This window comes from Sebastes fasciatus, chromosome 16 (genome assembly GCF_043250625.1).
Source record: "Sebastes fasciatus isolate fSebFas1 chromosome 16, fSebFas1.pri, whole genome shotgun sequence".
In the NCBI taxonomy this organism is placed as follows: domain Eukaryota; kingdom Metazoa; phylum Chordata; class Actinopteri; order Perciformes; family Sebastidae; genus Sebastes; species Sebastes fasciatus.
This window is the reverse complement of record NC_133810.1, coordinates 12,603,630-12,630,894: the sequence shown is the minus strand read 5'-3', so window position 1 is coordinate 12,630,894 and position 27,265 is coordinate 12,603,630. Positions and strand designations below refer to the sequence as shown.

The window sequence follows — 27,265 nt, the reverse complement described above, 5'->3', positions numbered from 1 at the left end:
GCGGTGCGTTGCGATGCGGTGCGCTGAGCTGCGGTGCGGTGCGATGCGTTGCGGTGCGTAGCGTTGCAGTGCGGTGCGGTGCGGTGCGTCGCACAAATAGCAGACAAGATGAGTGACAGTCGGAAATGAAGCAGCATGTAAAATTATGGTATTCTGGAAATTATATGGTTTAGTATAATTAAATTGAATAATTTAAGTGATATATATGTGCACACATACTAATCATAGGTCAAAACAGCACTAAATTTGGCTGAACTATAAAAGGCAGAAGTGGTAAAAATGAAGAGCCGTTTGGGAGCCGAAAGAGCCGGCTCTTCTTTGGTGAGCTGAGCCAAATGATCTGGCTCACTAAAAATGAGCCTGAATTCCCATCACTACTGAAATGTTCTTCGGACTGCATTTCCCAAAAAGCCATGCGAGAAGGCTGGTTGTCGTGGTGTCATCAGCCAGGCATCGGTGGCGTGGGTTTCCCTTGTCAAACTGGAAACTACTTCTACTGTCTCTTCTTAGTCTAAACAATAGAATAGTTAATTGCTCGTAATTTGGGTCAACATGACGGTAGGTCCAATGCTCCTTTTAAAACTACAGTTTAGGGATGTTAATGCTGGTTTATAGGCAGTGGCTACGTTATGTCTCATTAACTTACTGTAGCTATTAGCTCAGTGAGCTAACATAAGCTAGTTGTCGAGGCAACTGCAGAAATAGACCTGAAAGAAATCACAGCTGGGACCAGATTACAGATGTTTTAAACACATTTATATATGTTATATATATGCTATTACTCTCGGGTTACTTGATTCATTTAAGTCTATTGTTTTTATCAAATAAGTTAATGTGTATTCAGCTCAGTTGCAGTTATTACTGTAAGTCACTGGCTTTTCTCTAGTTGAACTATTACTATTGTATATTATAAATGATCAAGATAAATATGTAAGTAATGAATTGTATTTATAATATTTAATAGGTATAATATATGTATTTATAATATTTATTATTTATGTATTTATTAATAATAATTAATGTATATTTAATGTGTATTCAGCTCAGTTGCAGCTATTATTACTGTAAGTCACTGGCTTTTCTCTAGTGAACTATTACTATTATATATTATATATTATAAATAAGAATTTGCGCATATAAGAAAAGATAACAAATAGTCAATATGATTAAGATAAATATGTAAGTAATGAATTGGTATTGTTATTAAGTTATATTATAAGTAATGAATTCTGGATTAATAACATTTATATTTTGATAAGGATAATAATGTCATTTATATTTCTGTATGACACGGATTAAAGGTAATAATTATAGTTAGAATAATTATAAATAATAAAGGAATTTAGGAAAATTTAATTAGAGTATATGTATGGCTCAATTTTGAAGCTGGTTAATTATTAATAATTAATTTATGGAGAAGGGGTGGGATTAAATAAGTTTATACTTCTTCTCACTCCTTTTCGAATATGTAAATCAAGGCATCAAGTGTTGACAATTTATTTTTCTTACGCTTTTAATTGTATGTAAACACTGACTGTCCACTTGTTGGTATGATCATTCTTTTTCTTTATTTTTTCTTTTTTCTTTTTTTTGTATTCTAAATGTTCGAAATAAATTTTGAAATGAAATTAACTATCATCTTTCTTGTCCTTGTATTCAAAGGAGCGGAAGGGAACAGCAAAGTTGGACTTTTTGAGAAAGATTGAGCTAGAGATCCAGGAGAAATGGGAGAAGGAGAAGGCATTTGAACAAGATGCACCAACAACAGTTGGAGAAAGCACAAAGTGAGTATCTGCTACTATGGGGAAGGACCATATAATGTATTCCTAAAGAGTATATTAGGTACTCTCTTTCACACACTTGACCCAGGAATAGTTCAATATGTAAGACCAATGTGAAGAAAGCAATTCACATAGATTGCTGTACTCAGGAATGTCAGAGCAGTTTTACAGGTGTACTTCCTTCAGTTGATTTCTTCCTGATATGCAACTATTAGCACCTAGTGTTCTTAATAGGTATTATAGTAGGTATATAATGTCTATTGTTACCATTGGGAAGAAAAAAAAACTAGTGCAAGTGTGGCTGAAGTTTAAGTTGTGTGGTGCAGTTAACTTACCAAGGGTGAGCCTTTGAAACAACTATTGATTGCCCCATGTTATTTCCCAGTTCATGGCACTTTGCTCAAGAAAGATACTAGATATGAAATCTTTTTTGGTCTCAAATACACATTTTCATTAACTGTTTTTTTTTCTTCTTCCTTCCAGCAAAACCAAGTACTTTGTCACCTTCCCCTACCCTTACATGAATGGCCGATTGCACCTTGGTCACACATTCAGCTTGTCAAAGTGTGAGGTAAGTGTGCAGACAGAGATGAACGCTGAGAAATTAATTTCTTCAGTCTGCACCTATGACAGATACTTAAGATGCAAATATTCAATTTATGATCACTGGTCTCTGACTTGCTGCTGTTCAACTTCTTTCTTGTAGTTTGCAGTTGGTTACCAGGCTCTTAAAGGGAAGAAATGCCTCTTCCCATTCGGGCTGCACTGCACAGGAATGCCAATCAAGGTTAGTGTTATTTTTTTCAGTCCATCACATAAGTGTGTGTGTAGTTGCAATGACAAACAGAGGTGGAAGTTATTTCAGTTATGATATTAACATTGCCTAACATAATCTTTCCACTTTTCATTCAAGAAATAATATGCAAGTTGTCACCACCTGCATCCTTTTCTTAACTTACCTGCACAATTAAAGGAAACAAAACATGTGGCATTCATTTAGCCAGTATTTAATTTTTGCTGATATTATACTTTATCAACATTTAGTAATTCATGCCCGTCTTCAACCCCCTCACACACACACACACACACACACACACACGCACACTCTGCCTTTTCCTTCTTTCCGGTATTCATACATGCATATTGTGTCCACCAGGCCTGTGCAGACAAGCTGAAGAGAGAGATGGAGGTGTACGGAAACCCTCCACAGTTTCCAGACGAGGAGGAAGAGGAGAAGGAGAAGCCAGAGACATCTGATGAATTCATCATCAAGGACAAAGCAAAGGGCAAGAAGGTGAGGATCCGAGGGACCAGATTGATGGAATGTTTTTGTCACTAAACAACCAGGGCTTATTATTCTAAGTTCTTTTGGTTCAGCATTCACAAAGGGTATGTTTTTCAATTTATATTATTTTCATCCCTATTTTTCTTTTTCCTCTGTTAGAGTAAAGCAGTGGCCAAATCTGGATCTGCCACTTTCCAGTGGGACATTATGAGGTCTTTGGGCCTGAATGACCACGAGATTACCGAGTTTGCCAATGCTGAACACTGGCTGGAGTACTTCCCTCCTCTGGCTGTCAAAGACCTCAAACTAATGGGAGTCAAGGTGACTAATTGTAATAATATATCTCAAATAACTGTCTTTGTTATGTTTCTGTACCCATGTCTTTACCTATGACTCTTTAAGCGATACCTTTGTTTGATACCTGGAATTCATCATTCACCTTTTATTGGCCCTGAGGATAATCACGTTATCCATTTAGTCGATTGTGCCTAAATCCTGGTGTCCTGTTATCACTTCCCAGGTGGACTGGAGGCGTTCATTCATCACCACCGATGTGAACCCCTTTTATGACTCCTTCGTCAGGTGGCAGTTCATCACACTGAAGGAAAGAAAAAAGATCAAGTTTGGCAAAAGGTGAGAAGGTTTAGAGGTTTCTATATGACTGTTATACTTGTTCTGTAGCACTGTCGTTGTAGTAATATAGAGAAAAGTAAGTAAAGTGGGACGTGCCCCACATTATGTGATATGATAATGTCTTACACGTTGTCTTTGTTGCTATCAGGATCAGTTGAACTGTCTTTGCCTGAAACAATGTCCTGTACCAATGTCATTTCTTCTCATGTGGGTAAAAGCAAAGTGGATATTTAAAATGAAGTCCTTGGTAGATGACTGATGTTAAAGTTTGCCTTTTTACTCTCAAGCAGTTTAATTTGCATTTGGCGTTGCGTGTTCTTTCAGTAATATATTGTGACCGTCCCCGACTCTTCTGCAGGTATACCATCTACTCCCCCAGGGATGGACAGCCATGCATGGACCACGACAGGCAGACAGGAGAGGTAAACTTCCCTAGCTCAATGAAATAATGCATTAGTTGTGATGATTGAGATGATTTGAGAGCTGTGTTTTGTTCTTTTTTTCTTCCAACTAATATGTGTCTTCACCTGCAGGGAGTTGGACCTCAGGAGTACACTCTCATCAAGATGAAAATAATCGAACCGTACACGGCAAAATTCAAGTCCAAAGTCTTTTATAGCAGGTAACACATTACAAACACTGAACTGCCTTATTTAAAAGGAAGGATACTACACCACAGACAAGTTTGACATGCACTTAAGTATAATTCTCATCTTGATAAACACACCAACTCTTAATTTTGAGACAGAAATAGTGTTAATGCTGTCGTCCACACAGCGCCATGAAAGGCAAAAACATCTTCCTGGTGGCTGCCACTCTGAGACCAGAGACCATGTTCGGCCAGACCAACTGCTGGGTGAGGCCCGACATGAAGTATGTTGCCTTTGAGACGGCCAGGGGAGACATCTTCATCAGCACCAATCGGTCTGCCAGGAACATGTCTTACCAGGGCTTCACCAAAGAGAATGGAGTGGTGCCACTCGTCATGGAAATACTGGGACAGGTACTCACTTTGTGTGTTTCTCGCTTTCAGCTGCAAATAAATTAAAATTCATATCAGGCAACGAAGACTTAAACCCTGTGAGGCCCACAGTTGAAAAATTACACACATCACTATAAGTTCAAGTTTAAGACCTTTATTTGTCCCCGAGGGGCAATTGGTTTTGCCGCAGTAGCAATAACAACAACAGCTCATCACATAAGACAAAATACATTAAAAGAGTTACAACATTACCATATTAGTTAGTGAAAAGAAGAAAGGAACAGACATGGGTGGAAGTGCTGATGCTGACTGTACTTTACAGAGTTGAGCAGTGAAATGGCAGAGGGTATGAAAGAGAATTTGTATCGGTTAGTTTTGACTGATGGTTGTCTGAGGCGGGAACCAGAGGGCAGAAACTTAAATTCTGACTGCAGGGGGTGGGCACTGTCTGAAATTATGGATTCTGCTTTCTTTATCAGCTGATTGTTGTACAGTTCAGACAGACATTTCTGCTGAGTGCCAATGATTTTGCTGCTGATTTTTTATCACCCTTGTTAATGAGTTTTTCTGTTTGAGGTTGAGGGATGCATAAAGTATAAAATTTTTTAATGTTCTTTCTTAAAGACCACATTTACGTAATCAATGGGTCCTATTGACCCCTTTAGTATGATAAGTAAAGAGCACAACAGGCTAGCAAGACAGTATTGTGTGAATTTTAATGGAAGTAAGAGGTAAATTAGCAGTTTAAAGGCAGTTGGAGGGACACGTCTAATGATTATGGCGCAAACAACCTGCAAAATTGATTCCTTTAAATGTATTACTTCTGCTCTCTTTTCCTTTTACCCTGGAATAATGAAGTCACATTCTCTAAACAGCACCAGGTAGGATGCTTGTGTATTCACAGTGTAAATCAAATCACGCTCTGCATCTTTTTTGTCTCTTTCTAGGATGTCCTTGGCTGTGCCCTGAGTGCTCCTCTGACCTCCTATAAGGTCATCTATGCTCTGCCCATGCTCACCATCAAGGAGGACAAAGGTACGAGTCCAGAAGTTAGGAAACATGGCAAAGATAAATTTCTTCAGAGTAGTTGCGTTGATAGATTTTTTTTTTGTTTGTTTGTTTTTTTCAAGGCACTCAAAGTGTTTTAGATGTTGAAAGTTTTCTTTGCCACTGTCACTCACAGCAGTCAAGAATACCTTTGAGTGGGGACACTTTGCTCTCCCTTTTTTTATGTGCCAACTTGACCTTGAGTGAGATGTATCTGACAGTTGGTGAATAGTTCAACAGACGCTGCTTTAAAAATGCTGATGTATTTATATCTGTGTATCAAATATAGATAATTTATTCCCGCTTTTAGGTATTACTTTCTGCAGAAAATCTGCACCGAGCTTTATCCCTTATTCCTCCTCGTCTTCGATAATCTTTTGGAAAAGGGGAGTCTCAAAATAGCAGGACAAGGTCACCCTAGAATTTATAAAGTGCTGTACTGTGATGTCAAAGGATGGAAATAATGGCTGCTTTTTTGACCTGAGGGAGAACATTTGTAAACATATAAAATGGATCTAATTGCACCCAGAGCGCCTCTGTTCTGGTAGAAGTCAGTACTATCTATTTTCTGGTCTGTGGTGCTCGAGGGGTGTAGTTTGTCTGTTGTGTTTTCAGGTGTCCTGTTGATGATATTTTGTAAATAGCCTTAATTGGAATTTCTGAATGACTACATCGAAATGTCAGAATTTCAGTTAGAACGAATCTCTCGTGCCCGGTGCGTCATCCTGGTTTTAAGGGTTATGGAGAGCAATGAGCGAGGGTGAATCTGGGACAACCTGTTAGCTCTTTTTTATTTGTTCTTCCCCCTCTTCGCAGTCAGTTAGTTGCTCCAGTGTATCTCCTCAGCAGTTGAAGAAATGTAGTAGCAATAGCATTGGATGTTAATAATGTAAATTAGAATGAGAAACCTAATACCTGGTGTACAAAAATACATTTCATGTGTTGGCCTTTTGCCTTTTCTATGTTTTCCTCAGGTACGGGGATAGTTACCAGTGTGCCTTCTGATGCTCCTGATGACATCGCTGCTCTCAGAGACATCAAGAAAAAACAGGTGAGGTTACAAACCATTAAACATTTCTACTGTGCTGCCATTCAGGAAGGCATCTATACCTCAAATGAAGTCTGCGGCAGAGAAACAGAAACAGAGCCCATCTGAAACTTAAGGTTTAAGTGCGCTTTGGAAATGGTGTAACAGATGGTGCTGTTAAATTAGGACAAATTGTGACCATTAAAAGACGCATCCATACACGACTGTTTGCATTTGATCATTGTGGCTCTAAATGTTTGCATTTCCAACAGGCTCTTCGGGAGAAGTATGGAATTGAGGACAAGATGGTGTTGCCTTTTGAGCCGGTAAGCTGATCTGTTTGGTTTCAGTCAAGTTGCATTGAACAAATTCAGTCCGAGTTGCTTAATGGAGTGTGTGTGTTTGTATGCACATGTCAGATCCCCATCATAGAGATACCGGGCTACGGGAACCTATCCGCTCCTCTGGTGTGTGATGAGCTGAAGATCCAGAGCCAGAATGACAGGGAGAAGCTGGCTGAAGCCAAGGAGAAAGTCTACCTGAAGGGATTTTACGAAGGGGTGAGTCGACTCAGTGGTTAATAAATTAAAAACAACTGCATAGGTCAGCAAAACGCAACCCCTCTGTGAATTTAACTTTATGTTTGCAGCTTGTATGATTTCTCGCCAAGACACAAACCAAGTGATTCAGGCTAGACTAAATTATTAATTGACTGATTATTGGCTACGTGTTGCCCTCAGACAGTTTGGTTCTGTATACTATTGAAAAACTGCATAACAGCAAGAATTTGTACAACATGACACAGAGACGGGGCATAGAATATAAATATTTTTGTTAAGCCTATTTTTTTCCTGTCACAACATTATGACATGAGTCATGTTAAAATGTACAAATTCAGCTGCCTTCACTGTCAGCAGATTGTAAATTCGAATGAAATAAGAATTTAAATATAAGCACCGCAAGGGGCCACTCAACAGCACATCAAGCAGAACGTATTTCATATGTGTACACTGAGTACGCGTCATCCCACTGAGCAGTTTAGGATAATTTGTGATCGTAGAATGCACTGCAGAGACATGACCCACTTCTTGTTGAATGGACTGTCAGAAAAGTGAATGACTTGCATCAGCAGCGTGAATGAAAATGTCTCTGTGAATGAATTCCGGTCTCAGATCATGCTGGTTGACGGCTACAAGGGACAGAAGGTCCAGGATGTCAAAAAACCCATCCAGAAGATGATGACTGAGAGGGTAAGACATTCTTTGTTTCTAATGCCAAAAAAAAGTCAAAGAAAAAAATAAAGTATATTCAAATAAAATAACATGAGGTTCAACAGATTTAAATTCTGACTTTATCCTGGATTGTGTTTGGTTTTGTTTCTTATGTTTGTGTGCACTGTATGTTAAGGCGCTTTCACAAGCCATAGTCTGTTTGGCTAATTTGAATCAGTGAAATTGAAACTTTTGGTTCGTTTAATATTTAGTCTGGTTCAGTTTCACAGTGCACAAATGAAAAAAAATTCATTTGCTTAGGCGCGTGTACGAAGGACCAGGGCTGAAGTTTCTTTCACTTTGACTCGATACTGTGTGCACAAATCCCTTTTCTTCCAGTTTATCTCGAATTACTTTATAAACGACACTATTTTTGGACTCTATTTAACATATTCTGTATGTTCTCCTCGGCCTAGATGTGGCAAACATCGGACTTCTGCAGAGGTCCAAGTCAGTCCTCTTCCACTCATGTTAACCTGTCGTTTATCTGTGTCCATCTCAACAAATGCCCGAGCAAGCAGCCCATAATCCCCGGCGGGTTCATTTCCTGCAATTGGGTCGGATTATGTTCTCACTGCAATCAAACCGCTCTACAGTTCGCTTCGAAGCGGTTGTTTTGGTCTGCACCAGAGTACGTGTTCACAACCGCACCAAACGAACCGCACCAGAGTTCAATTAAAACGGACTAAAAGTTGGCTTGTGAAAGCGCCCCTAGAGTTCATTACATGCCATGTATGACAGATGTTTGATCTATATTTACCTGTAATGATGTTGGCTCTGTAACAATTTATAACAGGGTGAGGCCATGATCTACATGGAGCCAGAAAAACAGGTCATGTCGCGTTCAGCTGATGAATGTGTGGTGGCGCATTGTGACCAGTGGTGAGTGCCACGTGAATTCTGATTGCAAAAATCGGTATACTATGAAGCCTAAAGTGTGTTTTATTTGTAACAGGAAGGAATTATCAGAGTGGATCTAAAGCTGCATGGCAGTGTGATTAGAAGCTAGGGGGAAAATGAGTCAATATAAACATTCTCTTTTCTTGTGAGGTTGCTTTCTTTGTTAAATAGGATTAGGAAAATAGGAAACTTTGAATAAATTATGACTATACGTGGCCATTTCCCGATTGAAAATGGTCTGTATTTTCAAGAGTATAATGTCTCATGCCATTTGAGCTTTCTTTGATTTGCATTAATGTTATATGTGTCTTTTAGGTATTTGGACTACGGGGATGCAGAGTGGAAGCAGCAGGCCAATGAAGCCCTCAAGCCTTTGGAGACGTAAGACACAAGACCTCTGACTTATCAAACTCTTTTCCCTGTCATATTTATCTCTGTGCAGTGTTTGTCCGTACTTGTGAGGGCTCCTGTGAAGGTGTAGACAATCTAGTATGGAGTGTAGAAAATTAATTCCATTACTTTATTGCCTTTTACTATCATACTGAAAACAAATCGTATCATGCCAAAGTCTGCATCTACTTTATTGATCTCTATTTTGCACAACACTCCACAGATTCTGTGAGGAGACCAGGAGAAACTTTGAGGCAACGTTGGCCTGGCTACAGGAGCACGCCTGCTCTCGTACCTACGGACTTGGTGAGCGTTTGTCTCTATAGTTTGTGTGTGTGTGTGTGTGTGTGAATGATTGTGTCAGGACAGCAGTCACTATTAATATAGGTGACATATACAACTCTGTTGCTGCTATCATTGCTGCATCTTTCAAAAGTAATATTGTGTCTTGTATTGAGATAAAATGTACCACCCTGCCAAAGATGAACAGGACTTTTTTTTAACTAGTGTATGACTGATGTTTTTGGTCTATAGATGGAGACAGAGGACTGATGATAAAGCTCCTAGCAAATGTCAGCCTTTCTGTTCATACAGTCAGGAATAGATGCAGACTGAGGGCCAGCTGGCATACAGTACAGTCTAGGCCTGTTGTAGAAATCTCCCCACACATTTTCAGAATATGAAGCACAAAGTTTCACCAACCTGCATACCAGACAGGCAGTCTCACTTGTGGAAGCAAAAAATACTACATACTTATACTACTATTTTCACAGTTTTCCTCAACAAACATAGTTCATACACTGAAAGCTCAGAAGTAAAGATGCAAATGAAGTGTTTGATTTAAGTGATCACAGAGAAAAGATATGTAGATTCTGTTTTTCATGCAGAGAAACCCATGAGCCATAGACAGACTGTACCCAGTCCCAAAGTATACACTTCTTGGATGTTAATGAAAATAATTTTAAAATATGTTAATTAATTGTGTCATATATTGTGTTTTTTATTTGTATTTCTCTGAAGTTAAATTCAAATTAATGAAAAATAGGGTGTGCAAGAATAGATGCATTTATTTTCTATTTGATTTTATTAACATTTCATATATAATGTTGCTCAGATCTCATATTTATGTAGCTACTGCTTGTGAAAATTGATTACTACTCAAGCTTGCAGTAATTTTGTATCGTTAGCCATTGAAAGCTGGTAAAAGATCTCAATAGGAGCTCACTGGAAATACAAAAACATGAGCTGAGTGCATTTGAGGCTGATTGAGTAGAACCCCCCCTCCCCCCACACACTCTCCTAAAAATTACCAAAATTAAAATTTGAGGAAAAGCAGCAAATCAGTGAGTGAAAAAAACGAGTTGCTGGTGTCTGTCAGAGCAGCAGGTTGAGTTAAGTTTTAGTTTAGTTTATTTCACAATAAAAGATTTACTTCTTAGCTCGTTTGCCAAGGATTACACAATGAAGCCCAGGACTTATTCCATTGTGTTAGTGTTTTTCTTGGCACTAGAATGTAACCAGCTTGACAAGATGGCAAATGCAACAAAAGATTGTGTCAGCTCAGAGGAGACAACAATTGTCTTCCTTAATAATTGTGTGTCTCTTTTGCTTTCTCTCCCATGGTTGTGTGTCTTTCTTTGTCTCTGGATTTGTGGGTATGTGTGTGTGTGTGTGTGTGTGTACACCTCCTGGTTACCATAGGAACGCGGCTGCCTTGGGACGAGCAGTGGCTGATTGAGTCACTATCGGACTCCACCATCTACATGGCTTACTACACCGTAGCCCACCTCCTCCAGGGAGGCGTGCTCAACGGACAGGGAGCCTCACCACTGGGCATCAAGTATGGACCCAACACACACACACACACACACACACACACACACACACACATGCCTACACACTAGAATAAACAAGGATTAAGCCCTAACTGATTCACTCTGTCTACTCTGTCTACTCTCCTTCTCTCGTCCTTCTCTCTCTGCCTTCAAAACAACCATAGACGTGCTTCTCTGGAGGGAGAAAAGAGTCCAGTTTAATAACTAAAAGTAATCATTTCAAATGACAGGTGTTGGCTTTGCAGACAAAGTCGATTTGTCGCTCGGTATTCATCCATGAAATAAAATAAATAGATAAAATGTCCACTCAATGACAAATGCTGCGTTTCAGAAACAGTTTAAAAAAATCAATTCATAGCTCAATGTTCATTTAAGGGGCGCTTTCACAAGCCAACATTTAGTCTATTTTAATCAAACTGGTGCGGTTCGTTTGGGAGGTGATTGTACTCTGGTGTGCAAATAGACACAATTAAACAACAGGTTAACATGACTGGGAGAGGACTGACTTGTTTGCTTGACATCTGGGCCAAAAAGACTATACAGAATATACTAAATAAAGTCCACAAAAATAGTGACGTTTATAAAGTCATTCGAGATAAACTGGGGAAGAAGGGATTTGTGCGCACAGTAGATCAGTGCCGAGTCAAAGTGAAAACACTTAATATATAACACGCAATATATCAATGTCTGCGATTCCCTGCATAGAAGTGGCAGCTCTCGAGACGAAAAAGATAAATTCGCTCCTTTGTGCACGCCCCTCAGCAAATCATTTTTTAAAAATTTGGTCTGCTTTAATTTGTGCACTGTGAAACCAAACCAGACTAAATAGAAAATAAACCCAAAGTATAAATTTCACTCTGATTCTGAGTAGCCAAACAGACTATGGGTTGTGAAAGCGCCCCAAGAATCCTCAAATCTCTTCCTTGACTAAGATAAAACGGCAAAGAGGAGTGAAACACTGTCAAATGCTGCATTTTTCTTCACCTTGATTCAACCCAATTCATCCCTCATTCTACCCTTGACCATACTTGTCTCTTTTTTTTCACTCCCACAGGCCGGAGCAGATGACCAGAGAGGTTTGGGACTTCATCTTCTTTAAGACGTCTCCTTTCCCCAAGACAGACATCCCTAAAGAGCGTCTCCAGAGGCTGAGGAGGGAGTTTGAGTACTGGTACCCCGTGGACGTCCGTGTGTCTGGCAAAGACCTGGTGCCCAACCACCTGTCCTATTACCTGTACAACCATGTGGCTATGTGGCCCAGAGACAAGTGAGTTTGCCTACTTGATTCACCAGTACAGAGAGTAAGAGCAAATGAACTAGGATTCATAGCATTCAGGCAATTTAAGATCGAAGCAGAGAGTCTGTGTTTGAGGAGAGAAGTGTACATTTTTCTAGCATGATGGTAATTTCATTTATATTAGTGATTATTTGCTCAGTGGATTTTTTTAATTGGGTGAAGTTTCCTACAAGTTTGATGGACTGTAGGAATAGATTGACACTTCCATTCCAGTTAGTTGACAAGATTATACGACATATAGTGATTTTATTTTATATTCATTTTTGAAAATACATTTTATCACGGGAGTCTATGAGAGGAATGATTAGTTGCATTAACCATTTATTTTATTAATTGATATGTGATGTTGCATACATTTGTTAAATGGAGATGCATATCAATAATGGTAAAAAATGCCCTCATTAATATGATGATGATGATGATGATGATTTAAACATATCCCCCAGTCTTAATGTGCGTTTGTTCTGCTGTGGAAATGGTATATTTTAAAAAGTGAGCATTGGATTAGGGTTAACTTGATTATGTTGATGATGACAGTAATGAGAACTTTCTCTCTCACAGTGGGAAGTGGCCACAAGCAGTGCGAGCCAATGGACATCTGCTCCTCAACTCTGAAAAGGTGTGTCAAATATTAATGGTTTGGAAATATGAATCTGTTAAAATAATTATGAATCTCTTAATGTGATATTAAAGAGATAGTTTGGGTCTTTTGAAGTGGGGTTGTATGAGGTACCTATCCATAGTCAGTGTATTATTACAGTAGATGACGGTCGGTACGCCTCCAGTTTGGAGAAGCAGACAGGAATTACCGCACGGGAGCAAAGATATATACTGTTGTGGACGGGGCCGGTGGCCAAAACGTATTTAGCATTTTAACCTTAGTAAATCAATATCAGTTTAAGTGTACGCTATATATAGAATATTTTCACCTGCGCTATTGTGTGACTTTGGTGGATCCGAATTAACCAAAGTCAGACAATACCACAAACAAACTAACTAATCAAGGCAGCTGTATAGCAGCAACTCCCGTGTTCTGCGTGGTAGAATTATTGTTTTTTTTCAATGGAGTCTGGTTGCTTGGCGAGAGCATAGATAACAGCTTTAGTTCCCCGTCGGAAACGTAGACTGTATAGCCTGAGAGCAAAGGTAAACCGATGAAAATGTTGTAAATATAGCATACACTTAAACTGATATTGATTATTTTAGGTGGGCCTTTCTTTAGGAGGCTAAAATACATTTTGCTGCCGCCCCCATCAATCAGATACATTGCTTTACTCCCTTGCCCATGCTTCTGTCTGCTTCTCCAAACTGGGGGCATGCCGACTGCCATCTACTGTAGGTAATACACTGACTATGTATGAGTACCTCATACAACCCCTCTTCAAAACATCCAAACGGTCTCTTTTAAAGTTTTTAATCTCAGGAGAAAAGGTCTGGTTCCATTTGAATTGGTCTTTTGTCTGCGTTACCGAAAACGTTGAATAACAATTTTAATATTGTTATATTTCGCTGCAAACCTTTGTATCGAAACACTTCTCTTTATGTGCCAGTAATTAACTGCCGTTGTTTGATGCTGTTAAGAATTTTAATTACTGAATGTGCTGCTGATTTGCTCTTGTTTTTTTCTTTTTTGTTGATTTAAACACAGACAGTCTGTGACTCCACGGTTTTATTCCACTCAGCTCTGTAATGAACTTGTGTGGGTGGACATGCTTGAAAGATTCTGGCTGCTAACATCTGTTTTTCTGTTCACCAGATGTCCAAATCAACTGGAAACTTCCTCACTCTCTGCCAAGCCATTGACAAGTTCTCAGCAGACGGTACACTCGCTTTCCTTTTGATTTATCTCCCTCCTGTGTTTCTGATCGTTTACTCTCATCATGTTTTATTGAAACGTGGGAGACAAAACACATCAGGTCTACGCATAGAACAGTGTTTTCATAGTGCACAGGCCATTACACTTGATTATACTATAAGCATCTTTTATCCCGTCTTGAAGATAATTAGAAAACACCCCATCTTCATTAGATAGCCGAGGTGTTGTTATTCTATCAATCAGATCCCTTTTACTGCACTGTAAGTAATGAGTTTCTGTATTAATTAATAACGTATGCTTAAATCAAAGTGTAACCTGTAAGGCAGTGTGTATTCAACATGATCTCCCCCATCAGAAGCAACTAATTGAGGTCCAGCAGTTAATGATATTATTGCTATTAATGTTCCAATCAATTATCATGTATTTGCATGATCGTCCGTCCCTCCTGTTGGTCTCTCCACAGGACAGCAAAATGTGTTTTCTAGCTATAGTTATCTGATCTTGGCCATCTATACCTGGTAGGGACATAGATTAACCCTCAGTTTACCTCAGGATTAGTCGATCCATCCTTCGTTTTTTGTTTGTTTGTTTGTTTTTGTTTGTTATTCCTACCCTCTGTTTTTATTTATGTTCTGAAAAAAGCTGAATAATAGATAGATGTGTCTGTTGTGTCTCTAGAAGCCGCCCTGCTGTGGCAGTAAAAACAAAATCGTCATGGACTGACAGCAGATAGATGTATTAAGTTGACTTCCTGTCTAAGAGCTTGGAGTGATGTCTGCTGGGTATTTTTTTGAAGTTTTTCTCAGACTGCAGAATTTTTTCCACAAAGCCTCTGAACTTCACCTGGCTGTCGAAGTAGTTTGCAGAAGAGAAAAGAAGCTGTGCTATGTTTAGTGTTTGCATGTGTACCGAACGATTAAGGGGACCCATATTGTTGAATATTTAAGTCGAGCAAATTACAAAGGCAACGGTGAGAATGGAGGCATTGGCCATGCAAATGTTTTTTCTCTGAAACTACTAATCACACGTTATATTGTACCTGTACTTCATGCTGTTTAAACACACCTGTGCATTTCCTCTCTCAGGTATGCGTCTGGCTCTAGCTGATGCCGGTGACACGGTGGAGGACGCCAACTTTGTAGAGACCATGGCTGACGCTGGCATCCTGCGCCTCTACACCTGGGTGGAGTGGGTGAAGGAGATGATTGCCAACCAGAACAACCTGAGGACAGGACCTGCAGACACGTTCAATGATCGAGTCTTTGACAGGTAGGTACAGGAATTAATTAAGAGAGAGTGGTATTGCAGATACCGAGATATATAACTCTCAGAAATGATTTTGGTTATCACATTAAGCAAGGCCATATACTTGGGTTTTGAGATCAAGGAGACGGAGAATACAGAGCTGATTTTCCTCTTTGATAACTCACCATCCTTGAACAACGGGGTCTTTGCCATGTCAACGGATGAATGAGGAATAGATATGAGAAGCATGGATCGGCAGTTAAATTAATAAAGAGAAATATGAGCTTGAAATAATGAGTCTATAAAGTGTAAAGTGGGCAAATGCTCATTGTGAGACCCAGACACCAAAGTTTGGAATTGTAACTATCAATTTAGAATGAGTGCTAGCCTTAGCTTAACACAAACCACGAATTGTAAGCTACCCGATTAAAAAGTACCTGTTAAAAGTACACTTTAAGTTAATGAACCGAAATCTCAAGCACCACACCGATTTGCATCTAGGCCTGCTGTTTTGTGTTCAGATCATGATAACTACAGTTTATAAAGTCATATAGCCCCGGGTATCCAGCAAGAGTCACCACAATGAGAAAAAAACGCTAATGACATCGGGCGCTTTTCCACTCTGAGTTGAGTTTTGTTCAACTCGAGTCGTTCAGGGCGCTCCTGCAAAAGCGTGAGGCGCATAGAGCGGCAAAACGTTAGACACTCGGCAACTCAAAAACAGCTCTCAAAACACTTCACTCTCTTTGAAAACAATTACAATAAGCCGCCCCAGGCTGCTAAAACATGCTCTCTCTGATTAGGGCCTAAGAGATTAATCTATTATAAAAATTGTTGTTTAATTTTCAATCAACTTCGCAATGGGTCTACAAATTCTTTCAGCTCTAGTCTATAATGAGCAGAAATACATTATTGATACCATGTTTAGCACTGGTGAGGAACATAGCTTCATGTACAAGGTTTTAAAGAGTAGAGAGATTCATTTGATTGACATTGATGTTGCATTGCAGTGTGAATTTGTGTTTGAAAAAGTGAATGGTAAACTGGCTTCGCAGACTGATAGTAAGGATTTTGTGTCCCGTCTGTCTAGCGAGATGAATGCCGGCATCTTGAAGACGGAGCAGCACTATGACAGGATGATGTACAAGGAGGCTTTGAAGAGTGGCTTCTTTGAGTTCCAGGTAAATAAAATGTCCATTATATAAATGCTCTCTAATGCATAATTTAATCATCTGTATGTATCAAAGGGATAGTTCGGGTATTTTGAATTGGGGTTGTATGAGGTACTTATCCATAGTCAGTGTATTACCTACAGTAGATGACAGTCGCACCGCCCCCAGTTTGGAGAAACAGACAGGAGTACCAGCACGGAACCAAAGCAAAGTACTGCTGAGGACTGGAACGGCAGCAAAATGTATTTTAGCCTCCTAAAAGAAAGGCTCACCTAAAAAAAATCAATATCAATTAAAGTGTATGCTATATTTAGAATATTTTCACCGGTTTACCTTGCTGTGAGACAGCTATACAGACTATGCTTGTACCTACCTGATCAACATTTTTCACCATTTTCTAACATTTTATAGACCAAAAAACGAGAAAATCATCAACAGATTCATTGACAATGAAAATAATCGTTAGTTGCAGCCCTGATTCACTGGATTGAAGATAGTGTCTGGGATAGTTTAGAAATAAAATGATAACATGATGATGACCCTGTAAACTGTTTTTGTGTTTGTATGCAGGCAGCCAAAGATAAGTATCGTGAGCTTGCTATCGAGGGCATGCACAGAGACCTTGTCTTCAAATTCATAGAGCGACAAACTCTGCTGCTGGCCCCCATCTGCCCTCACCTTTGTGAGTACACTTGGGGTCTGCTTGGCAAGGTAAGAAAATATGGAGTTGGCATCATAATGTGAGTTTCATGTTCTGAGTTGCCTGTGTGCTCAGACCATGGGTTCAAATGTGACTCGTCCCTTCTGTCTTTCATGTTTATCTCTCCGCTTTTATACTTGAAATACTGCGTGAAAGTAACATTTCCATTCACGAATACACCTGGGAACAACAAGCTGAGATAACACACTTCATGTAGGTCTGCAGTAGTACTTTTTCCCCGCTGCTCATTTGCGTACATGTCCACCAGGAGCCTGTCTTCTCACTTTGGGCTTCTCATCAGTATGAAAGGAATGCACACGCTGTTGCACGCTCCCAACAGCACAGAGAGACGAGAATATTTTTAACACTCGAATTTATGAATATGAAAGAGTGCTGCTTCTCTGGAGATGTTTTTTTTTTCCGGTTGTCGCTTAGCAACAACAAAAGCCCCACCGCCAGTGTTTTCTCCAATCGTGTTCAGCACCGCTAGCTAAAGAGCTAAGAGGCACTCAGTGGACACGGTGGTACACACATATCAGCCTGGCATTCTTACACACAGTTAATATGGTGCATGCCTAGTTTTGTTATTTTGTTCTCCACAGGCGTGCATTAACAGCAGTCTTTCCCCTCTCTTTTTCCCTGATAGACCGGTTCTCTGATGAAGGCATCGTGGCCTGTGGCGGGTCCAGTAGACGAGGTTCTGATCCGTTCCTCTCAGTACCTGATGGAGACCGCACACGACCTCCGACTGCGACTCAAAGCGTACATGCAGCCCCCCAAAAGCAAAGTAAGAAATGTTGTCAGTGTTGTTTCACATGGTTCACTGCCACTCTACTTCACTGCCGTAATGACTTTTTTAAAGTAATTCTGAAAATGAATATGGATTTTCAGAATTGATTGCTTTCCTTTTTAAATAGTTTTTATGAAATCCAACACTTGTCTCAAAGTGCGTTAAGTTTTGTAATTAAATCGGAGGCAGCTTTGTGTCGAGAGTCTTTTCTCCCTCAGGTAACAGTTTTAATGTTGTTTGATGAGGAGCACAATGAGGCAGAAAATCATAAAAACAGCTTGAAAATATGTAAAGTAGAGTTGAGGTTCAATAGCATTTTATCATATCTGAATCCAGTATACAATCTGTTTAACAAACTCTCAACTCTTATTGAGTCTATTAAGGTTTAGAAATAATTAGACTAATTAAAACCAAGAACTAAAGTTTAAGCTTTGTTGAATGACATATTTGCTGTTTAGATAAACGATTATCTATCTGGTTGTTTTTGTTCTTGCTAATTAAAACGAGCAATGACGTATTTATTTGACTCACAGCTTATTAAATCTGCATTTTATCTGCTTGGAACTGGATAAAAAAAACAGCTATTTCAAGAATAAAAGAATTACCTTGTTATATTGTAGGCCTGTCACGATAACTACTTTTGTTGGACCATATATTGTCCCAGAAATAATAGCAATAAACAATATTATTGTCATTTGAAGACCATTTTATGCCACTAATATGTTAGCATAATAGTTGGGGATGCACAATATACATGGGACCCGATATATTATTAGCTGTTGATGGGAAATTTATTTATTAATATTATTATGTATTATTCCGATAATGAAATTATTGCTGATAAATTATCGGCTGATAAAAGCTAAATTGCTGTCATTGACTTAACAAGAGCAGCGTCTACACACTCCGATACAATAGGTGGCATTATGCAACTTTAAAGTTGGTTCGTGAAACGCAAATAAACACAGAAGAAGAAGAAGAACAAGCGCAGCATGCTGACTAGAGAGCCAAACATGTCGTCGCCGGTGTGGATATTTTTCACAGTTTCAGAGGAAGACAACATGATTGCAATTTGCAATACCATATTTTTTATGAACTTTGTTAGAAAAATAAATGAACATTTGAAGAGTCTGAACTGTTTTTGTTGTGTTAACAAAAGTGATGTCAGTTATATTTGGTTAGGTCCGAGCTATGGGATATTAAATCATCCATCTTTGCTCACTAAATCTTAGCTTCTCTTACCCTCAGGTGTGCATAAACTACAGGTTATGAACTTATTTTTAAAATACAAAAATGTGAAATTATCGGTGATTTTATCTGTATTGGCCGTGAGAAGCAGATAATTATCGGCTGAAAAACATCAAAATCGTGCAACCCTAATAATAATGCAAGTACACCCATTAAAAGAGCAATGAACTTGTTTTATTCTTAAAGATATTCAGACAATGTTATTGGAATGTGAAAAGTAATATATTCAAATATCCCAAATAGATAAAACAGAAATAAAACAAAACCAGTAGGGAAAACCCTGCTGTTTATTCTGGCGTCATGTTGGTGACATTCTTATGTAAAAAAACAGGAAATATGATTGAGTTACTGTCATATAATTTCCCATTGAATGCTGCACATTATAGATTGTTCCGAACAAAAAATGAGGTCTACTTGAATCCTGCTCTCTCGATTTTTCCATTCATGCATACAAAATATGTAGGAATCGCCCTTTTAATCGTCTGCACCCACAGCATTTGTAGATTATCGATGTTGTCCCCCTCTTTTTTCTGCCACATTATCCTGTATATCAAGGGTCTAAGAACATAAGTACATTTTAATAATATAGCCCAATATCATAAATACATTCTAGACCATGCCATGACTTGAAGACTTAAGCCTGTGTTGTGTTCACAGCAGGAAAGTTAATCTATTGTTTGTTAACAGTTTGGCACTTCGATAAGTGGCTCTAGGCAGCTGGGAGAAAAGCAAAACAAGTATTGACGAGATTTGAGACAGCCGATATCTCAGGCTTCCAGACCGCTGTTATCGATTTGCTGTAAATGCTTTGTTGCCATGGAGGCAAGATGGAAGGATGATGTGGGGGGAAAAGGAGACAGGGAATGATGGAAGAGGCTGTCTTTTAATCATAATAATAGTATAATGTATTCATACATGTATGTTAAGGAGGCAGGTTTTTATAATGTAATGTCACATCAGGACATGGAAACACACATACAAGTGTGCACACAGTACAGGGCTAGAGTAGACTTGACAGCTGTCACATAAGATAAGTTCACAGATCCTCTTCATTGTAGAAGATCACACACACACACACACACAAAAACAGCTTGCTTCTTGAATAATCCAAACGCACTGTTTGCTTCCCTTTGAGGCCACCCACCCCCGACATATATGCTGTCACTGTATTGAATAAAAGCAAAACCATCAAAGTGTTATGTACCTGACTATGGATACATGACATGAATCTCAAATGCTCCTTTTTTGTGCTGTTTTCCTCCCAACAGAAAGGCGACTCAAAGCCCCCGGCCAAGCCCTCCCACTGCAACATCTACGTTGCCAAGAGCTACCCTCCATGGCAGCACAGTGCCTTATCCCTGCTCGGCAAGCACTACAAGGTGACAAACTAACACACAACAATCACACACAGCGGTAATCTTTTACACGGTACATGCAAAAGCACTCAATGGCGTAATGATGACTTACTTAAATACTTACTTAAATGATGATTGTGCTGTGCAGTTACCCAGTAAATCTCTCTCTCTGTTCCTGTTTGTTTGCATGTCTTACCTGTCTTGTTTTTTTTCTCGGGTGTCTGTCCAGAGCAACAACGGAGCCCTTCCAGACAACAAAGTGATAGCGAGCGAGTTGGGAGCCCTGCCTGAACTGAAGAAATACATGAAGAGAGTCATGCCGTTTGTAGCCATGATGAAGGTAAATCTGGAGGAAGTCAGGGTGACAGTGTAGACGCTTTGGTGCCTCTGTTTAAAGACACATCCTGTCCTTTCTCCATCCCTCTATATTACGGATGGCTTGATACCATTTTTTTCATGTCCGATACCGATAACAGATACCGCAACCTTGAGTATCTGCTGAATCCAATACCGCCTTTTTTTACCTCTCTTAAGGTTTATTTCATTTAATAATTTTAGTGACTTTGCAGATTGAGATTAGTAATACAAAATGAAATCAACTAATAAATGAAGATGTTTTTTATTATAGATTTAAAGTAATTAAAATTAACTCCACTTTAGCAGCTGCAACATTAAAGTGATGAACATATTAATGCATCAATAATTCTAATCCAATAATATAATATATATTATTCTGAAATACTTACTTAAGTACTTTTGGTACTTTAAGGTCATAGTGATGATAATATTTTTGTACTTTTACTTGAGTAATATTTTGAATGCAGGGCTTTTTATTTATTTTTATTTTTATTTATTTTTTACATTCACCCTCATAGCTCTTTTTTCTCTGCATTGTTCAATTTTGTTTACCACCTAAGCAGCTGTTTACTCGAGGAGGCTTATCTTTTGTTTTGTGCACAGCTCTGCTTCTGATTGGTCCAAAGTCCGTCCTGGTAATTCTGTTGAAAGAGTTCAGCCTGCATCTCTCAAAAGCAGTTTTTTTTTTCTATTATTATTCCTTTTTGTGTTGAACAATGACAAAACCGTAGGCAATACTGTTTGAACAACAGTGTTTGCAAGGAAATTCCAAAAAAGAAGATTGTATTGATTGAAAGAGTACAAAACACTCATTTGATTGGCTGCCTCAGCTTGTTCTTATGTTTGTTTCGTGAAAATTTGAAAACATTGTTTTTTTCCCATCAACAGCTTGACTGCACATCTATGTCTTTGTCCACAATTCTTATTCCAACCTTTCATTTTTTGGCTGCTTTGCTTTCAGATTAGATTAAAATCACATTGCAAACTGCATCACTTCTAGTTAATGTGTTCTTTTGATCTAATAGCAGCATTCACTAAATACATCTGGGAACGACAGGATGGTAGAAATGACAATAATCTCATAGTGGAAGAATTAGCATAACCAGGACATTTCTCCATAATGCTGAATTATAAACTAAAACCTGAATATGTTAACTTCCTGATCATTCCTCAGGAGAGTTCATCTCCTTCATTCATGCTTGTACTGTGTGATTGATTCAGACTTTTTGGGTTCTGCTTTGTGTTCTGTAGGAGAGCCTGGAGAAGAACGGGCCCAGGGTCTTGGATCTGGAGCTGGAGTTTGATGAGCGGGTAGTTGTGATGGACAATCTGGTCTACTTAACCAATTCTCTAGAGGTATGTCTTGTGATGCAACACTCCTAAAATCACACATGACATTTAAGGATGATCCCACTCCAAAAGTGTCAGAAAACACGCCTGACAGAGTTAAAAACTTGAGATGTAATACTAAATTTGTTGAGGTTAGACAACAACCCCAAGCAGCAAAAAACATCTCCACCCTAACAGTATATTTAATTCAGTATCCTCTCAAATGTGAGCAATAAACAGAACAAGTTCACTTCATTAGGTTCTGTTTGTTTTCACAATGCCGAGCTTTAACATGCAGTTGCAGCATTTTGGTTTCCTCAAAAAGCTTTAAAGCTGAGTTTCGCTACTTCTGCAAAAGTCAGTTGAGACGATCCTGAGCTCGGCTGTCAGTCAGGAAAGCCCTTAATACTTTTGTCTGCTGCACAGAAGCTTAGCAGAGTCGAAAAGTAAAAAGATACTTTTGCGAAACCGGGACAGATTTAACCACAGAAAGAAAAACTGTACGTCAAACTAATACCCTGAATCCAATTCCGATGTTTCTGATGGATCATAGCTAAAGATAAGTTGCCACACAAAAAGACAAATTGATAGAGAAATATGCTTTATCATGTAGGACTAAAAAAAAGGGTGATGTGTTACTTACCTCCCAAACTTGAACTGGTTTGAATGACACTCCATCGTAACACACACTTCAGAGCTTGAAAGGTGGCCGTTGGATGGTGGCAGCAGAGAAGTGGTTTATGTTGCAGAAGTTTCTATGGGCACTTTGTTACTTTTCCTCACTTTTTCTTAACTAGTTTACAATCCCGTTACTCTGTCTCAAACTTAAACACCATCCCTGATTAGGAATGTGTGAGAGATTAGAGTCAAAGCCAAATGTTAAGTCTGTGATCTCTGCAGGAGCCTGGTTTAACACCACCAGTGTTTGCCAGTGTGCATACCAAACACACCTGTATACACACTATCTGATGGTGGCTGAATATCGTTCCTTTTCACATCCCCTACAGTTGGAGCAGATCGACGTCTTGTTTGCATCTGAGGCTGACGACAAAGTGAAGGAGGACTGTTGCCCGGGGAAACCATTCAGTGTTTTCCGATCAGAGGTAAATGCTTTTGGCTGTGCGTTGGCTGCTCTCAAAGCAATGCGTGCGTGCGTGCGTGCGTGCGTGCGTGCGTGCGTGCGTGCGTGCGTGCGTGCGTGCGTGCGTGCGTGCGTGCGTGCGTGCGTGTATTAGAGAGCAGGAGTACGCTTCTTTTTCAGTCACCTACTGAATTATCAGCTTTTAAGACCAGTTTTTTTTTTTTTTTTTTGCATATTTGCATATGTTCTTGTTTTTGTGTGTTTGTCTCTGTAGCTGCTTGTTTAACTGTGTGCATCCCTTCTGCAGCAGGAGTGTCTGTGTGACCCCGACGAGCAAAATGTTTGTTTGTGCACTCAAATCGACAATGACATTGTGCATTTGTGTCCCCAGCCTGGAGTGTGCGTGTCCCTGGTCAACCCTCAGCCAAGCAACGGCCAGTTTTCCACAAAAGTCGAGATCCGACAGGGGGACAGCGGAGACAGCATCATCCGTCGGCTAGCCAAGGTCAACAGACTCATTAAAGGTTAGTGAGATAAATGGATGGACGGCAGAGATTCATAAACTATGATTAGGAAACCTAAAATAGGTCTGTTAATATACAAAAATGAGGGTTATAATCTAAAGAGGAGGAAAATATTTACTCAGTTTTGATGGAAATGTCATTGAGCCGTCGAGTCAAAGTTTACAGGGTGTGCACAGATTGTTCATCTTTTTGGTGGAATAAATTACATCATGTGTCCTGGTGGCTCAGCTAACTAAGACATGTATTATGTAACTGATGTCCAACAGTTGAATCTGGCCTGGAGCTATTGTCCCACGTTATAACTCCAAGCCTTTTCCATTCGTTCCTATCTGCCATCATTGTGTACAACGACTAGGACCTGAAAAACACCAACTCCTAGCTTTTTCTATTTAGTTAGTTTTAGAGCTGGGGCAGCATGTCCTGAATATTAGATCAGTATGGTAAAGGATGTAACAATATGTATTATGCAACAGTATTTCTTTTTCCATTTTTATTTCAATAGGATGTGATCTCAAATGCAAGACAAGGGGAGAATTTGCAGTTGATCAATTAACTGTTGGCTACTTACATTTGGATGTTTGCACATTCACACAGCTGTTTAAATCATCATCATTGCTTGTAGAAATCCAAGAAAACATCAAATAGCATTTAAGAACTGCAGAAACAGAGCGTCAATAGTTTTCTTCTAATCCTGTGCATATACTGTATCACCAAGTACGAGTTTAGTTTTCATTTCCGGCACATCTGCACCACCTGCACATAACAGTACGGATTGTGCAAAGTGTGGAAATAAAGCCAGCGACAGCTCTCGCACAATCGTTCCACTCCATATCTTCGTTATCAGTCTTAATCATAATACAGGCCAAGTTGGTCATACATAAATTGTGTTCCCCTATCAAACTTCCATTTTCAAATGATATCCCACGGTGGAGGGATACCACTGATTGATTGCTTCCAAAAATGATCGCAAGAATTTAACGGCTGTAAACATAAATATTGCGGGTGACACTCGTAATGCTACCTTGATGGATGCACTGGCACTGTGAGGACTATGTGAATGGAAGAATTAGGAGGGAACGAGTGTTCAGGGACCAGCTCACCCACAAGCACTTCTTCCTTTTCTTGGTCTTTCCCTCGGTAGTTGCCGTGATTCCCTGTAAAGAACCACCGATCAGCAGGCTCATTTTCTATGCAGAAACATTCATGAGGTGCTTTGCGCTGACCATTTATGGTTGAATGTGGCCGTGTCGAGGGCGGGGATAGGAGGCTGATCCAAATGTGGATATTTCCCAACTGACTTTGGACTTATCAAAGGAAAGTGCGTACTGGCAGGTGTATGCAATCACATTCACTGCACTCTTTCCCCGCCATCATTTCATCCCTCCCACATGTATCACCTCCACCGCCTGCCCTCTTCTTCTGTATTTCTCCCATCCCTCTCTCTCTTTTGTTTTCATTCTCTCTCTCACGTCACCTCTGACTGCCTCCCCTCCACCAGATCTGTCCAGAGTCAAGTTGATGAGGTACGAGGACCCTGTTCTGGGGCCTCGCCGGGTGCCTGTCCTGGGACACGAGGAGCAGGGCAAACTGCCCATCTCCAACAAATCTGTGTTCGACATCAATCTGGAGGAGAAGAGGGTCACTCTGGCCGACAACGGCCTCACCGTGGACATCGGGGACGCTCTGGTTTATCTGGTTCATTAGAGTAACATTCACTCACACAGGCACAGCAGTGAGTTATTTGTGAAAGGCTCACATGCATCATGAAATGTTACAACAAAATGGGTAGATTGACTCAAAGCCATAGATTACAGCCTCAGACATATGTGTATGTTTTATAATTCATGTTTCTGCACCATTTGGTGTTAGATTTGACAGATACAAAGGTTCTCAGTGTGTTGCAACTTTTCACTGCTAAATGCAACCTAAGGGAATATCTGAAACTAATGGGACCTTAAATTCTGTCCTCCCCTTAAAAATACATACAGTACAGATCTGGGTTTGGTCTGCACAAAACAGAGATGGTTCAGGGCCTTTATCCCGTCGATAGAATTCTGAGTCTAATGGGTCTTTGGTACTTAAATTAGGTTCTTTTAATGGTGTGGAAAAAAAACAATGTTGAATGTTAAACTTTCCCTTAAGGATTTGGTATGGGGGGGGGACACCAGAATTTGTATTCTTCCGTCTTTTCATTGTCTGTTTAAGTTTAATTTTTCTCTACGGGCTGCTGTTTTTCCTGTTTGAAAGGACAAAATAAATAATCAGTTATCTGTATAATGAAGCTTTGAAGTAAAGTTTTTTTTTTTTTTTTTTTTTTTAAAGGCGACGAACAAACATCTACCATCATGTCCTATTTTGTCGCCGGCCAACGTTATTGCATTGTGACACTGCTCCCGCGTCCTCCTGAATGCCTGTTGTTTTCATATAGATGGTAATGTGTCTGCTGTGTTGTTTTATACATCGAAGGTGAGAGGCATATCATTCCCTCATGTTTTGTCAGCCTGTCAGACGGCTTCCCTATTTTCTAGCGGCGGTTGGTGCTTGTCTGACTTGGGCTTTGCAGAGAAATAATAAAACCTATGAAATATTCAGGCTCCTTGTTTATTGTTTCTCGCTATCCTCTCCGTGCTGTTTTTATTTTTTTCCTAAGGACATAAATAAGACGACGATGTTTCCCACAAGAATTAAGATGTGTAGTGTGTGTCGTGGTTTTGGTGAAGCCATCGGATCTTTGCCCCTATAGTGGAGATGGTGAGGATTTTGCAGTGTGAGCAGTCTTCTGATAAGACTATGTGAACAAAGTGTAGCTGTGAGGGGTTACAGGTTGTAAGAATTCAGCATAAAGACACCTACAGGAAATATTTATTGCTGACTTGGAGTGGGGATATGGAAAAAAGATGGAATAGACAATAAACTCCTTCAGTTGAGTGAATAAATAAAATATTAGCAATACTATATTGTTCTTTCTTATCATCCAGGTTAAGATACTCTTAAAGGAACAGTGTGTATACAGTATATTGGCAGAAATGGAATATAATATACATAACTATGTTTTCATTAGTGTACAATCACCTGAAACTAAGAATTGTTATGTTTTCGTTAACTTGGAATGAGTCCTTCATGTCTACTGTTTTTACGTTACCTGAAGTTCGCCATTCTCCAACACGCTTGTGAAACTGGTAACGTGAGCCGCGGAGTGC

At 39.5% G+C, this 27,265-nt stretch overlaps 1 protein-coding gene across 1 annotated transcript; it reads left to right on the top strand.

Annotated features, from left to right (window-relative positions):
• Positions 1-417: 417 nt before the first annotated feature.
• On the top strand, positions 418-26,654 carry lars1b (leucyl-tRNA synthetase 1b). The gene is made up of 32 exons (XM_074610181.1): positions 418-558; positions 1,663-1,784; positions 2,265-2,352; positions 2,488-2,568; positions 2,938-3,075; positions 3,226-3,387; positions 3,587-3,699; positions 4,058-4,121; positions 4,233-4,321; positions 4,477-4,702; positions 5,629-5,716; positions 6,703-6,779; positions 7,028-7,081; positions 7,175-7,315; positions 7,928-8,005; positions 8,823-8,908; positions 9,242-9,307; positions 9,540-9,622; positions 11,018-11,156; positions 12,206-12,418; positions 13,010-13,067; positions 14,205-14,268; positions 15,350-15,533; positions 16,600-16,690; positions 17,252-17,392; positions 18,028-18,168; positions 20,688-20,798; positions 21,004-21,114; positions 22,383-22,487; positions 23,468-23,563; positions 23,933-24,065; positions 25,564-26,654. Exons 1-32 carry the CDS (start codon positions 553-555, stop codon positions 25,767-25,769), a joined length of 3,555 nt encoding a protein of 1,184 aa, XP_074466282.1. The 5' UTR covers positions 418-552; the 3' UTR covers positions 25,770-26,654.
• Positions 26,655-27,265: the final 611 nt, after the last annotated feature.